The 16,367-nt window shown below is 47.3% G+C and overlaps 1 protein-coding gene across 1 annotated transcript in view; it reads right to left on the bottom strand.

The window, feature by feature from the left end:
• The window catches only part of PPM1H (protein phosphatase, Mg2+/Mn2+ dependent 1H), a 227,627-nt gene that overhangs the window by 49,642 nt on the left and 161,618 nt on the right, over window positions 1-16,367 (bottom strand). The window contains exon 6 of the mRNA XM_031462356.2: window positions 7,922-8,040. Coding sequence (XP_031318216.2) covers window positions 7,922-8,040 — 119 coding nt within the window. The remainder of the gene's footprint in view (window positions 1-7,921; window positions 8,041-16,367) is intronic.

The raw sequence follows: 16,367 nt of genomic DNA, 5'->3' as shown, positions 1-16,367 counted from the left end.
CACTGACATATGTGGAAACCAAGGCAGAGAGAGATGACATGATTTGTCCCAGCCAGGTGGTTTGGCTTCACATCTCTTGTTCTTAAACTACAACTCTAATGTCTGATATGCTGCAGGTGTGCAATAAAGGTTTGTCAAACACAGAAGCCAGTGTCCCCTGGGGTTCCTTGGCTAAAAGGACATTAGCTATTTTAACAGGGATTTGTGCAAGCACTTGACTTCCTAAAAGTTCCCCCAGATGACTTGGAGCTAAGTCACCCTCACACATGGACTGAACAACCCCAAACGATGGTTACTGGGGAGAAGTGGCGGAGAAGTATATGAACCGGTATGGGTAAGTGCTGTGACTGTTCAGAGGGTCTGAGGCGGAAAGAAAGGCTTAGAAGCAGTTCGGCCACTTTAAGGACAATATGCTTACACCTATCATTAAAGGGGAGAGGCATGCGAGTGTGTAAAGGGTGCCTGGACGATCAGCAGGGAGCAAGCCAGCTGGGCCTCTCTTTACTTTCTCCTCCCTGTGGCCTGACAATGTCTGTCTGTCTTGGTTTCCAACCATTTGTAAAGACGTCACAGCCTCCGCTGGCCTCATGGGCAGAGCGGCAGGGAGGAGGGCAGGGAGCACGGAGTCATTTATCACTGTCGGGAGATGTGCTACACACAGCAGGGCCGGCTTTCCTCCCTGCTGCTCCTGCAGCTAGAGCTGCAGGTCTTGAAAAGATGCAGAACATGCACATCGCCAATAACCATTCATCATCACGGCTCCAGGAACCCGGGAGCAGTCCCTCCCGATGTGAGGCTGACCCATTCTGCCTTCAGCCCTGGACCCCACAGGAGCATGGAACACGGGGACTTCCCAGGCACCTCATCTCTGTCCTGGCCAGTCCCTGCCCCAGACAATCTCCTGAGGTTTGGGGTTAAAATTCTCTGAAATGCCAGCCAAGCCCTTCCTCTCTCCACAAAGTCAGATTTCCAGATTGCTTTCAGCGATCAGACTGCAGCCAAGGTGGCCCATAATCATTAAATTATGAAAATACAAGTTGCTAGGGGGAAATTAATCCCAGGTTTAAATCAGGAATGGCCCGCTCTCTCGTGAAGTAATTACAAAATTAAAATGTGCTATTTCTCCAGTGAGTATAAAAAGACTCCTTGGTGAAGCCTACGGCCCAACAGCAACATCAGAATCTGCGCCGAGGCAGGACCTGGAAATCCTTCCGCGCCACAATGATGAGAGTCAGGGACATCTGCAGGTAAATTTCCAAAGACTGGGTTAAAAGTGATTAAAATCAAGAAGAAGGAACAGGCCAGCATTTGCATTTCCCAGGTCCTCTTTAAAGCTCAAAAGTCAAGCTGTTAGAAACTGCAGGCTTTCCAAGTAAGACTAATAATGCTGAGCTAATTAGACCCACAGGTTCAGCCAACATATAAATTCAGCCCAAAGGAGGGACACTGCCCCTTTAAAAACTGCCTGGGGATCAGTGGAAAAGCTAATGAGGAGTGTCAGTTGGGGCTGCTTTACTAGGTGGTCCTCCTGGGGATAAAGCCTGGGGTTTTCTGTAACAGTGCTCCTGTGCTTGGTTCAATAAATCAATTTATATTAAATGTGGGTACAGCTCTAGAGCTGGCTTCATAAAGCATTCTGTGGCATTTCTCAATCTGCTTATACACTTCCCTGTGAGCCTGCTGAATGTGCTGTCGAGGGCATTGAAAAGAGCAATAAAAAATAAGATAGAAGCCGGATCTACAGTATTTCTGAAACTCCACCCAGCCGCTCTAGACCCCGCTCGCTCGGGGCTGCCTCCAGTGACATTCTCTCCAGAAAACGTTTGCTTCTCCAGAAGCAGCCCAATGCCTGGGGGGCTGTGGGGCTCCACCCCCGAGCTGGGCTCCAGACTGCAGACTGAGAATAAAGGTCACCCCAAACAGAATGGGAAGAGTGGGAAGTGAAGTTGCTTTTTATTCCAATCCTCAAGGTCTGAAATGCTCTCCAAGAAGTGAAAGGAAAAGCAAGGGGAGTCAAAGCGCCAAAGGCTGGCACCAGCCTGGGAGGCGGCTGGGCAAGAGAGGAGTGCTACTGACGGCGCAGATGGAATGGGGCTTCCTCCAGGCTGGCCCGCAGGCTTGCCACGGCGGGACGCTGCGGATGAGTCATCCCTAAACACAATGACTGATGATGCCCTGGAAGAGCTGAAAAGTGGAGGGAGGCCCATCCCCCGCTTTCAGATTCAGAGTCCAGCAGTTTGGGGGCCAGAAGCCACAGAAAGTGTTCACACCATTCTGTGCTCAGCTGTTTTTTTTTTTTAACTCTTTGCTTTTGGGACATTCAGTTACAGACAGCACCTGGCACCGAGCTCCATCCCAATCAGCCCCGCACCCTTATATTACCTAGACTGCAGTGCCGGCTGGTAGGACTTTCTGTGATGATGGAACTGCCCTATGTCTGCATTGTCCACTTCAGGAGCTGCTAGCCACATGTGGCTACTGAGCAACTGAGATGTAGCTGGTGTGACCGGGGAAATGAATTTCTACTTTTATTTAATTTTAATTAATTTAAGTGGCCACAGGTGGTTAGTCATCACTTTGGTGGAGAGTACACAGAATAGAAAAGATATCCTTTGCCTTCATGAAAAGTAGTGAGCACTGAGAGAAGAAAATGGTGGTGGACTCCTCTCTGTTCCCGGGGGGGAAATAGTCTGATCTGCTCTTGGTTTTAAGGGAAATAGATGGTGGGAACAATTACCCAGATGTGTCATCAAGTTAGAATCTGAAAGAGTTAAGGGCTGCAAGGGAGAAAAATGAGAGGCAGAATCTTCCTAATGGAATCTGTCTTTTCCAGAAGCTCTGAAGAACAGAGCAGAGCCCATCCCCTACCAGACAGGAAGGCTGGCAGTGAGGAGCAAAGGAGGTATTATGTAAACAGACGTAGGCCCAGGAGTTGCCCAAGGCCCCAGAACCTTGGCAGAGTGAGGACCAGGACGCGAGGAGCGTGTCTCCCCATGCAGAACTCTCTTTCCTAAGTAAGCCATGCCAGCTCAGGTTACCAGCCCAGCCTGCCCCCTGAAATTAGACCATCATAAATGTTAAAAAGGCTTTGTTTAAAGAAAGAATCCTGGTGTGCTTTACTCTTAACCAGAACCATCTGGAAGCAATCTTGCATTCACACGATGGAGTCTCGTCCTCTTTGGCCCTCACTATCTCTACAAATCCCATCAGCGCAGGAACAGCTGCTGGGGAATCTGGCCCGATGCCAGAGGTGAAGCTACAGCCCCCTCCCGCATCAATGTCCTCCTGGGCCCCCAGCTTGCTCGTCACCCCGCAGAGCATGAAGAACATGGTCACAGGAGCAGGGACCTGGTGCCACAGAGCCAGCTGTGAGAAACTGCTGTTTCAACTTGGTAACAGATGCTGGCCAGCCATCTACGGCCTGAGACGGCTCAGAGGGCTGTGGGCTGGACACTCAGCTCATAGCGCCAGTGTGTGAGCATCATGCAAAACCAGCTCGACCCCAAGGGGCACCGGCTGGCCCTGAGCAAAAGGCCGGGGTTCTGGCGCCAGGACCAGTGACACCAGGCGAGAAAGTGAAAGCTGGGGCACGTCAGAGACCAACTCAGCACTGGAGGATGCCAGTAGAAAACGCCTTTGTCAATCAAACCACTGTGCGAGCTATCTGAGGAGAGGAAGAAAGGGCGGTGGGGGACCAGGGAAGAGATGGATTTCATTAGCAAAGTCCTGGTGACAATAACCTTTTGTCCTCTACACAATCTGGGCCTGCCAAGCTGCTCCCCAGTCTCTAAGAAAGCACGAGGGCAGGACAGAAAGGATCCCCATCAGGAGGCAACAGACGCATCCCTAATGCTGAGACAAGGCTTCCCGGCACTGACATCCTCTCCCACGCTTCCTCCCGGCTGCAGACGCACCGCAGAAGGCTGGCAGGACGCTCTCTGAGGAGAGGAGTCAATTTTCCCAAGCAGAGGAGATTTCATTCTTTGGGGGACCTTCCCCACCGTCAGAACCCCCAAACCACACACAGACTTTTAGTGATGAGCATGAAACACTAGGTTTAATATGGCCCACAGTCCACAGGGTCAGATCAGGAACTAGAAAGCTTCCTACCTCAGAAGCCCCTGGAATGCTCTGTTCCACCCTCTTGTCCTCCAAAGGACGGGCCAAGGAGACACCAATCCTGGTAGGCGGCGGTCCCCGCTTACATGTCCATTGCAGCTCAGAACTGAATAATTATGCCTCATCTTACGCTGAAGCAAAGTTGATGCATTGTATCAGAAAGAGTCCTGGACCCAGAATCAGAAACCTAAGTTATTCTAACATGTGTGCATTAGTGGAAGCTGAGTAAGCCACATAATCTCTCTGAGCCTCCATTTGCCCAACTGCAAAATGGGAACAAGAGGAAAGATCATGGGGCATTTGGCAGTCCACCGCCATAGTGAACGGTGGAGGCCCTTAAGTGACGCTGCCTGGGCTCACATCCTGGCTTCTCCGCTCACTGGCTGTGTAACCTTGAGCAGCTTAGTCCTCGTGCCTCGGTTTCCTCATCTGTAAAACAGACCTGGTGCAGAGGATTATTCAACATGAGGAATCATGTAAAGCTCTCATTGCAGGGCCTGGTCCTTAGCTCTCCCACTGACTGTCAGCCTGCCCATGACTCTCATGATTAGTGGAGGACAAGTGGGGAGATAACAATTTTCACAACTAGGTCTTTGCTACAAGGGAGCAACAGCCTGGCAGCAGGTGCACCCTTATTTGTTAGAAAGGTTTCAGAGAAGCAGGTTCATGGGCCAAGGCTAATTCTGAAGCCAAGAAACATGAAGGAGGGAGGAGGTAAGGCCTAGTCTGTCCCCTTGAGCATGACACATTCCAAATGCTCACCAGTCCACCTTCACCCAATCCCAACACCTTGGTAGTAACTGAAGGCTTTTGTGGGAAGAGGGGCGGCAGATCCTTGTCTCTCTTTCCATTGAATTATTTTGCCAGCCCTTCTCTTCCTATAGACAACCCACAAAGGCAGCAAACTGGGAGCCCACGTTTCTTAAGTCCTACAAAACAGCTGCTAGATTTGAGGGGTTCTGGAGACTAAAAACATTTTTAAAAAGAACTTATTACGTTGGGCGGGTCGGTGTGAGGGAGAGGGAGTTTACACAGGCAGTGGTCTCAAACGGTTTTAAGCTTCCCAACTTCTTCCAACAAAGATGGAAAGAGCCCTCCTTTTCTTAAGCATCATTTCCCAGTCAAAAGTAACACCAGGTAGGAAGTATCCAAAGATGTACATCAATCTCTGCTCGCAGCCGAAGTTGTGAGCCAACAGCCACGTAGGGAACTTTGCTGAAACAAATGAGCAAATCATGTCCAACTGAAGCCATTCTCAGTCTAGGCTCCTCAGTTATTAGCGACCGTCCGTGGAGTTCTGTGCAATTAAATACAGCCCACTTACAGACTGTTTACTCGCTAACCGTGCGAATGGAGCGTGTGTGTGTGCTCAGTGCGCCCGTGAGAAAGAGAGCGAAAGAGAATAACTGTGTGTGTATAAAGTTGGATGTAATCTAATCCCTGAATTTATCTACATTTAAAAAAATGGTAAGAAGTGGGTAATCTTTAGCCATTTGTTTACCAAGTTTGTTTTGATTGCTGAGACCTGATTTGCCTTCCTGGCACAGACAGGACAGACAAACATCCTTGCCGCAAACTCCACCTGGCTTGTGCATAATAAGCTCCTCTTTCCGATGCTTCTCATGGACCATCTACGACGTCAGCCTGCCCGTCAGCAACTCCTGTCAATCACACTTTTCTTCCTTTCATCCACTAAACCACGTCCTGTCGACTACCTGTCGGGCACAGGATGAGGCACTGGGCTGCCCCTCAGGAGGCTTACAGACTAGCTGAAGAGACATTCTTTAAAAGACAATTGGACTAAGTGATGACTTAGCCCTGACTTTTATCCCGTGGCCTAAATGACCTGGTGTCCTGTTCATTTCCTTGCCTTCTCTGTTTTCTGCTTCCATCTCTCTGTCTGGCTCTAGAGACCTCACGTACGTATCTCTATGTCTGTTTTCCTCTGGGTACCTGAATCTCTTTTCTCTCCTAGTCTGTCTCCTTCAAACTACTGTGACAACAACCTCCCTAAAACATTGCTTTCATCATTTCATTCTCCTCAAAAACACACAAGAGTAACCTGTAACCTCCCACAGAAAAATCTCAATTTCTCCGCCCGGCTTCCTGTATTCTCAACTATGTTCCCTCGATACCAACTCAGCCTGATTTCTGAAAGCCTCTTCCCCTCTATCTGGCTATCTTCCTCACCATCTCTTCGATCTGCTCTTTTTGTTTGTTTACAACCATGTGGGTTCCTAACCTGGAATGCCTTTCCTTCCATCTTGCCAAATTCCACCAAAACCAGACCCAACTCCACCATGGCTTTCTGAACTACACTAGTCGTCACTTGAAACTTTTCTTTAAGTGCTGGTTTTGCTGACTGAATAAAAGCGAATTTGCAAGAAAACCTAGTCAGGGGGCAGCAAAACTCCAGAGCTCAGAGCTGCAAATACAGCGAACCCGTTTCAATAATTACGATCACATTTTTGAGCAGGGATACGTATTTTAGGCTTTGTGAGTCATACCGTCTCTGCTACAGATACTCCACTGCCCTGCTGTAGTATGAAGGTAGCGACAGATCAAACATAAACAAGTGAAGGTGACTGTATTTGTTTTTCATCACCGCCGCCACCACCACCCAATGTAGCTGTATTTTTTAAAGTTATTTACAGAAAGGGGTAGTGGGTGGAATTTGGCTCTCAGGCCATAATTTGCTGGGCCCGTTCTATCCAAGAAGAGTGGATACTTGCCAGTATCCACTCTTCTCTTTCAGGTGGCAAAGTACAATCGAAGTGTCTTAGATCAGCCTCCTACCTTTCCCGGAGAAACTCAACTGTTCCTTTAAGACAGTATGTACCCTGGGAGTAGATTCCAGCCTAAAAGTCATCACCATGGGAATCTGGGCTGTGACCATCTGTTATAGCTATTTTGGTCAACGAAGTAGAGATAACGGAATCTACTTCTCTGCCTGCGTTGGGGATACGGCAAGGAAAGAGGCCACTGTCTCATTCATCTGTCCCCAGACTGGCAGGAGGCCCCTGGTCAGCATCACAGAGCCTAAGAGCAGATCGTCATCTACCCTTCTTTGTGCCAGGCACGGCTCTCTCACTGCATCCCTACCCCAGCCCTACGAGGCAGAAGTGCTATGCTTTTCAGTTGGGAGAAATAGATGAGGTCTTATCAGTGCTACTGCTGGTCCACAGAAGTGGTTTTGTGTCTCATACAGGTGTGTTTTGGGAATAAGATGCCCCTTGCCAAGAGCTCTCACTGCAACCTGCATGTGATGCAATGATGAGGCTAGCTCACCGCCTGCGGTCCTTAGTCGCCCTTCACAGAGTATTCTTTTCACTTTATTCATGGAAATCGGACTCGTAGGGGTTAAGTCGTTTATCCAACTTTGCCTATTCAGAAAGGTCAGAGTCATGATTCAAATCCAAGTCACTCTGGCCAAATAGAGCTTTGGCACATTCCTTAGAGCCCCGCTACCTCTTCAGTAACCCTGACCTAAAATAACCAAGTTCACTGTGTCTCAGAAGCCCCCAAACGCCTGCTCCATGTGAAGTGAGGAGTTACACAGCTTCGTGAGTCTAGAGTCCCCAAGGAGGGCCTCAGAGAGCAGAGAGGCAAACCAACAGCCACGATCTGAGGACTGGCGCCCAGGCGAAAGCAGCGGAAGCGGGCGTAGCCCCTGTTCCTTTCCCGCAACCCCAGGTCTCTGGCTGCCCCTCCTGATCCAAACTGCGTAAGCGGCTTTTTATGGCGGTAACGCCCCCATCACACACGCTGCGGCCGTCCCGAGGCAGGGGGGACACAGTCTTACCAGCCTGTCATATTAAAGTCCCTGTAGAGCATCTTCTTTCCAAGTTCCTTTCTCTGTACTCTCCTTGGAAACTCCAAATGTGTGAACTCATTTCCCAGCAAGTGAGGCTGCATGAATGCCTAAGAGCAAAAAGAAAAGAAAAGGGGGAGAAAAAAAACACATACACATATTTAGAGGGAAAAAAACACGACCCAAGGATGTTTTGCAAATTGAGACAGGCCACTTTCAAAAACTAAAAAATGGTTCTCATATTTAAGGGCGCTAAATAGATTTAAGAATCTAAATACAAAGAGAATATCAACAAGTAAAAACATCATGAATGCAATTTATAAAGGGATGTGACTTTTTCATTTGAGATAATAAATGAATTGGAATCAGAGACATGCCTCTCTCAAATAAGGAAAAGGTTCACTTTTTGATTCAAATCCGAGATGGTTTTGCTCTGCTGAACGGCATGTTGAGGAGGCAGTAACACTCCCCCTGCCCTGACTCTCTCCCCCCGGCTTTCTCTGCGCTCCCCCTGCTCATACTCCTAGTCATCGCAGCCTTGCCTCCTCCAAAGGCTGCTTGTGAGTCTCAATGTCAACACAATGGCCTGAGAGAGCGAGCTGGGGCTGGCTACATCAGACAGGAACTTTCTGTTGGACTCCCTCCATTTTGCTCTGCAGTAATTTGATCATGTAATTGGAAGACTATTCCAGAGCAGATGGCTTCTTCCCCTCCCCCAAATCTCTGTTCACACTGCAAAAGTCTTGAGCAAACAGCCACTTAGGGAATTGCTTTGAAACAACAAACAGTCTCATTGTCACATTCAAAATTCATATCCAGCTCTCCAAGAGAGGGATTGCTCAAGTATCAACTTCCCTGCTCAGAGGCCACACACCATAAGCAGACCTGCAGCGGAGCTTCCCTGCACAAGACATACACCTGCTTATTAGTGGTGTGGTGGAATGGATTTCTCTCTCTCTCTCTCTCTGGCAGGGAAAAGAGCGGGCAGAGAAATCATGGCCTGGCACTGCAGGGAAGCGAGGGATCCCTGCCACAGGACAGATGGCCATGTCCTCAGTCTACTGGAAACAGGCATCTCCCACAGCCTCCTTCCCAGGACCCGACACCGGCAGATTCCCCATTGACTCTCATGGTGGTTCAGAGGTATAGCTGGATGCTGGTTATCAGATGCTAAGCACATCAGGAGTCAAAGGAAGCAGCTGAATTGTCCCCAGGCTGGACAGACTGGGATGGCTAATGGAACTCTGAGCTAGTGATGCTTAGCAGGCTTGGGGACAGGACTGAGGGAGAGAAGGGGAGCTGTCCTGTCTGCTGTCACTCTAGCAGGTTTCAGTTCGGGGTGGAGGGGGTAGGATTCTGGACCATCTTCAAGGGGCTCTGAAACCTCTGCTGGGGATGAGGCTTCAGCTGCCTGTGGGTTCAAGGACACTTAAACACTGGGTTTTACAGACAGGCTCCCCGGGAATGAGGAAGGAAGGAACTAATATTTATAGAGCAGGTCAGTGGGGTGGGCTTTGGGTGACATGGACTTGGGTTTGAATCCAAGCTCTGCATTTATAAGCTGAGTGATTTTAGTGGGTGATTTCATTTCTTGGGACCCAGTTTCCTTACCTGTACAATGAGATTAACTGCAGATTTATCTCACACTGTTTTGATAATGAAATGAAACGACAACTATAATGCACTTACCATGATTGTCTCTGCTCATAAAAAGAGAAGAATTTATTCATCCACTGATTATTGAGTCCTCCTGGATCCTGAGTACTGCAGTCAGTGTTCTGTGAGCTCTCGTTTCACACCCTGCAACAACCTCATGGGCGGGACTGGCTACCTAATTTGAGGGGCCCAGTGTAAAAGGAGAATGTGAAGCCTGTCTTCAAAATGAAAAATTTCAAGATGGTGACAAGCAGAGCATTAAATCAGGTGCAGGGCCCTGGGCAACGGCACGAACCACACATCCATGAAGCCAGCTGTGCTTACAGAGCAGACAGGATTTTCTTCCTCTCCTTTATTCTGGTCCACCCGCAAAAACTAAGGACCAGAGGCATCAATAGTCAACAAACAGCAGCACCTTTACATGCCCTTTATCACCTCGCAGAACTGTGGGGCTGTATGAGTATGGCGTTTCTGTCTCCCCCTAACCCCTTCCAAGCTGGAGTTAACACTGATTCAGGGGTCACTACACACCAGGTACTTGATACACCTCAACAACCCTACTAAGCACATGTCATCGACTCAATTTCCAAATGAGGGGACTAAGATCCAGAGAGCTTAGGACCCTCACCCAAGGTCACCATCCAGGACTGGGCGGTTCTACAGCGTGAGCCTAACAGCCCACCCGTAACGCCCATCCTAACCCTCAGGCTGGCCCTTATCCTGCACACACATTTACGAAAGACAGTAAGTGAGCGACGACGGGACAACAATGGGTCCTGTTGCTCCTGGGCCATGAAAAGTCTGAACCATAGCCAAGTTCCCACAAGGATCCTGTCAACAAAAAAATTACGGATCTGTACATAGCTTGGCCACAAGGATGCTCCTGAAGTAGCGAGGAGAAATCATTTAATGATATGAGGGGTTAAACTAGCATAAATCCATCCAAAAGAATCTACACTGTCACTTACAAAGGTGCTGTAGAGAATATGTAATCACATGAAAATGCTGATGTATTTGTAAAAAGCAGGTTATCACACTGTGCCGTCTGTGCGTGTCAATGTGTACGAGCTTGTGTGAGCAGGGTCATATATACACAGATCTGTACGTGACATACATGTATACAAACATGAGGACGCGTGTATAAATATAGACACACGATACACATACATATTGCACAACAAATGGGTTTGGATCCAAGAGCCATCCCTAAGTACATCTTGTGGCCCTGTGCCCTCTCTGCTGGTATACGTTTGCTTGGGCAGTTGTACCAGAAGTCCGCAGGGTAGTGGGAACTCCCCAGCAACTCGCTATTTGAGGGGCCACCTCGCCTCTTCCTCTGAGCATAAGCAGGTTCAGAGGGACCCGGAACCCTGTGTCACCTGTGACATCCATCGCCCCTTCACATGCAGAACCCCTCAAGGTTCCCACAGACCACCTGCTTCTCCTGTCACAACAACAGGCTTCTGTATTTCATCTGTTCTACGACGCCCTTTATAACTGTGCCATTATTTTGGTACTAGAAGAAGGGAAAAGGCTGCCAATTAAACTAGGCAGAATGCTTTCTTGCCTTTTTCAATTTTTTATTTATTATTTTTGAAAGCACTCCTTGTAGACTTAAAATTCTATAACTACCGTGCATATTTAGGAAGGGATATGTAAGTGAGGTGCTGGTTATGGTTGTTCCAAACGTTCTTGCGTTTAGACTCCTGCGGCGCGGGCGCCCATCACATTCTGACTCCGAATCATTCCACGTTGGTGATTTCCGCCCCCCCCCCCGCCCCCGCGCGGCCAGTGTTTCAGGGGCGCGTGGGTGACGCAGCATTTCCTGCACAAGCCACAAAAGCCCCACAGGCCTCGGAGGCAGGGGTGTGACGTTGTGAAGCCAAACTGCAGTCATCCGGAGCCCACTTACTCCGTGACTCCACTTCGGGAACGTGTCTGAGCAAGTCTGGTCCCCACCCCACCCCCCGCCCCGCCACGTGACTGTTGGATCCGAAGAGGCTGAAAGCGCGCCTCGCTTTCTGTCTGCAGGGGTTTCCTCCAAGCGCTGGACGCCCAGCCTGCAGTCGGGAGCTGCTCTTTTCATGTTTGCTCACGCCCGGGGGGTAACAGCCGTGTCCTGCCTGCCACCTGGCTGACAGCCCCAGCCAACTGTAGAATGTCCCCACTTCAGATATGTCAAAACGTAAAAGGAAAAAAGTGCCTGAGCTCTGAGGAAATACTGTGATGTTCATCCCCCACTGATCTGGATGTCACACCCTTGGATTTCTCCCTCTTTCGGGTTATTTTTCTTCCTCTGGCTAATTGCCACAGCACATTTCACATGTCACAAGACATTTTCTGCTACAGCCACGCCTACCATAGAATCTATACGTATTCCCTGTGTACCTCGGACATATCCCCCAGGACATATTTTTACTACACTTTAAAATCCCCATCCCCATCCTCATCTTTGGCTTCCTTCTTTCTTTCTTTTTAGGTTTTTTTTGGGGGGGGGTATATTTTAGCTTTTTCTTTCTGCTATTTGGATGCTATTTGGATATATGTATGTTAGAAACATCTGTCTGGTGGCACACGTAATACTAGCTACACTTGAGTGTGTTCATTATTTTTAAAACCTTAGCTACACTCTAGTGCCCTGCCTAGCACCAAACACAGTAAAGGCTTTAAGTATTTGCTGGAAGAATGAGTATAGAAAATTCTGACCTGCTTTCCACAATTACATTTTAGTTTTTATTTAAACTTTACAAAATAATACAACATAGCTTTCAATCTTTTGAAAAAATTAAAACTAAGGCCCATGGCACATAAAAACAATCTTGGACACATGTTAACATATTTTGGATTTAGTTAACCTTTCCTAATTCGATAGACACCTTCCTGTAAAACCACGTGTGTGTGGGTACAGTCACACCATTAAAAAAAACCCATGATGACTTCGCAGTCCTGACAACGTCTACAGAATGTTATGTCTCTTCTTTGCCTAATAAGCATGCTGACTGGAAACTGAGAAATGTATTTTATTCTAAGATCCAACGTAAAGTGTGCTGACCTGCCCCATGTAAAGAAAAATTGGACCTCTTTTTGTACCTCCATTTTTAACCTAGCTAAATTTTGAGACTTTCTGCCAAGGAATACAGAGTGCTCATAACTAAGGGGAGGGAAGGGTCAGGTGCGAACCACAAAGGGCACCTGGGGGGGAAGCTTGGTCACCACTGCCCCAGCAAAACCAAAGGCAGGTCACCAAGAGTCTTTTAAGGACTCTGGAGAGTGCAGGTTTGCTAACATGAGGGTAAGACGTATCCTTGCCACTTGGTGTCTGGGCAGCTGATGAGAACACACTTCCAGATATGGTTACATTCAGCCAGGGACGAGAAGAGGCATCCTCTCTAGGGAAAGGACACGGGAGTACTCTGCCATGCCGAGAAGTGGCAGGACACCAGGGACAGCGAAGAGGAGGAGCAGACGTCTTCTAGCTGCTCTCCTCTCTAGCCCTGAGCAGAAGCTAGCTTCAAGGGAAGGGGCTGGAGGTGAGCACCACACTGAAGAAACCCAGCCATCCATCCTGTTGAGAGTCTCTGATGGAGCCATAACAGGAGGAGACAGGCCTGAAGAAGAGCTGCCTCCTGGGATCCCCTAGGAAGTCTCTCACCAGCACAGAATGTGTGACTGACCTGAACCCCGGTCGTCTTTCTCCAGAGCACATGGATCTGAGCCCCATCCTCCTGGGCTTGTGCAGAGCTTTGAGCTTCTTGGCCAGGCAGGAAGAAACCAGGGAGTGGAAGCAGGAGCCCAGACCCCAGGGAGTAACACATACGTACTGGTTCTGGGAGGAGGCTGGGCACCAGGTTTCCTGTGGACACTGAGACCGTGGTTCTGGAGGTTACTCAAAATTGCCTGCTGGGGAACACAAACTGCTTCCTCCTTTCAATAAAATGTCCTACTGCTGCCTTGTCATCAGCTTGCCAGTGAGTAGTTCCAGCCAAGGAGGGGACTGTCCCAGGTTTTGGGGTAGCCAGCCAATGGAATTCAAGCACGTAACACATGAACTCCTGCAGGTGTGGGTATCAGGGGTTAGGGATTCAAACCAAAAAGATGCCCCTCCGCTCGGAGCTCACGCACTAGCAGGGAAGAACGAGGAAGGCTCACGGGTGGACAGGGAGCTATGCCCAGTGGGGTCACTGGGTGGGGTCAGAGAGAATGGGAAAGACTTTTTTTCATTATTTTAAACAGATTTTTTAATTTTAACTTTTAAAATTTTTTATTGAAGTATAGTTGGTTTACAGTGTTTCAGGTGTATAGCAAAATGATTCAGTTATATGTATGTATGTATGTGTGTGTGTGTGTGTGTGTGTATATATATATATATATATATATATATATATATGCATTCTTTTTCAGATTCCATTATAGGTTATTATGAGATGTTGAATACAGTGCTAATCAGGAGGTCCTTGTTTACCTATTTTATATATAGTAGTATCTATTAATCCCAGATTTCCAATTTATCCCCCTCCTTTCTGCTTTGTTAACTGTAAGTTTGTTTTCTATGTCTGTGAATCTGTTTTGTAAATAAGTTCGTTTGTGTTACTATAAGATTCCACATGTAAGTGGTATCATATTTGTCTTTCTCTGTCTGACTTACTTCACTCGGTATAATCTCTAGGTCCATCCATGTTGTTGCAACTGGCATCATTCCATTCTTTTTTATGGCTGAGTAGTAGTCCACTGTGTGTATATGCATATGTGTGTGCATGTGTGCACACACATACCCCACATCTTCCTTACCCATTCATCTGTCAATAGACATTTAGGTTGCTTCCATGTCTTGGCTATTATAGTGCTGCTATGAACACTGAAGTGCATGTATCTTTTCAAATTAGAGTTCTCATCTTTTTCAGATACATGCCCAGGAGTGGGACTGCTGGATCATATAGTAACACAATTTTTAGTTTTTTAAGGAAACTCCATACTGTTCTCCACAGTGGCTGCATCAATTTACATTTCCACCAACAGTGTAGGAGGGTTCCTTTTTCTCCACACTCTCTCCAGCATTTATTATTTGTAGACTTTTTGATGATGGTCATTCTGATCAGCGTGAGGTGATAGATACCTTGTTGTAGTTTTGATTTGCATTTCTCTAATAATTAGCAATGTTGAGCATCTCTCCATGTGCCTATTGGCCATCTGCAGGTCTTCTTTGGAGAAATACCTATTTAGGTCTTCTGTACATTTTTAGATTGTTTTTTGTTTTGTTTTGTTTTGTTTTTTGATATTGAGTAGTATGAGCTGCTTATATATTTTAAAAATTACGCTCTTGTTGGCAGCATCACTTGCAAATATTTCTCCCATTCTTTTCACTTTGTTGATAGTTTCCTTTGCTGTGTAAAAGCTTTTAAGTTTAATTAGATAGGTCCCATTTGTTTATTTGTGCTTCTGTTTCTATTACTCTAAGAGATGAATCCGAAAAAAATATTGCTGTGATTAATGCCAAAGAGTGTTCTGCCTATGTTTTCCTCTAGGTGAAAAGGCTTTTCAGGGCGCTGGGGCACGGGCGGCAAGAGCAGAGGCAGGGAAGCAGGGGGCGGCGAGGTGTGGGGGGCTTTTGGAGCTACTCTTAGGGGAGACAGCAGAGTGGGACAGAGAGGCAGCAGGCCTGTGGCTTTCTGGGAAACCTGTCCTGCTGTTTGGCCTGGAGCTCTCACAGGAAGGCCCCTCCTACAGAGGGTGATATACACTTAAATGAAGTCAATATACTTAAAAAAAAAAAAAAACAACAGCTTTTCAATGAAGTATTATATATGTACAGTACAGTGCTCAGACCACATGTATGCAGGGGGATGGATTTTCACAAATTAAACACACCCACGGAACTAGCATCCAGATCAAAAACCAGAACATCACCAGCACCCTGGGGTCGGGACTCCATTCAATCCCTGCTGCTGCCCCCGAGCAAAGCACTGTCCCCACACTTCCCAGTTGGGCGTGCCTGTTTCTAGACTTCCCATGGAATCCAGAGGCTGGAGGTTAACTCTGCGAGATGCATCCACGTCGTTGCGTGTAGTTACAACTTGTTTATTCCACCCTGTGACTGTGCCAGTTTTATTACCATTCTGCTCTCCACGGGCACTCGGGTAGCTTCCAGTTTTGGCTCTTACAAACAAGGCTGCCATGCACATTCTAGTCTTTTGGTGTGAACAGAGGTCCACACTTCGTTTGCTGTGTACCCTGGAGTGGAACTGCTGGGCAAAATCCTTTTCCAAGGTAGTTAGCTGTTCCCATTTCCACTCCCATCAGCAGAATACAGAAAGTAAAAATATTCTTGTGTGAAATGAGAAGGCACATTCCAGGGTAGGAAATGCTTTGTAAAATCTTCTAACTAGAAAAACTGTATATAAATTAATTGTTTTAATGTTTAGACCTCTCAGTACACGAGAGGAAGTTATCAAAATGAGGATTTTCAGCATTCAATCTAAATCTTTTTTAAAAATTGAATAATCTCTCCTCTTTCTTGCCCTTGGGAGGGGAAGAACCTCATCAGATTATAGAGGAGGACTGGAAGCCTTGCATTTCAAGATGATTTATCATGATAGAAGTCTAAGGTCATGAATGAAATGAAATTAATAATGTCAGCCAAGCCACTGGTGATCACTAACGGTCACACTAACGGTCAAATGAGACGGCTCTTCCAGAGCCAAGGCTGGCTGCCTGATTTATAGTGCAGGAGTGGAATTTTCTGGTTTGGGTTTAAAAAAATAAAAAAGGAAAAATGTGAAATGGC

Source organism: Camelus dromedarius, chromosome 11 (genome assembly GCF_036321535.1).
Source record: "Camelus dromedarius isolate mCamDro1 chromosome 11, mCamDro1.pat, whole genome shotgun sequence".
Taxonomy (NCBI): Eukaryota; Metazoa; Chordata; class Mammalia; order Artiodactyla; family Camelidae; genus Camelus; species Camelus dromedarius.
The sequence above is the reverse complement of the archived record's forward strand: the minus strand, read 5'-3'. Positions and strand labels throughout refer to the sequence as shown.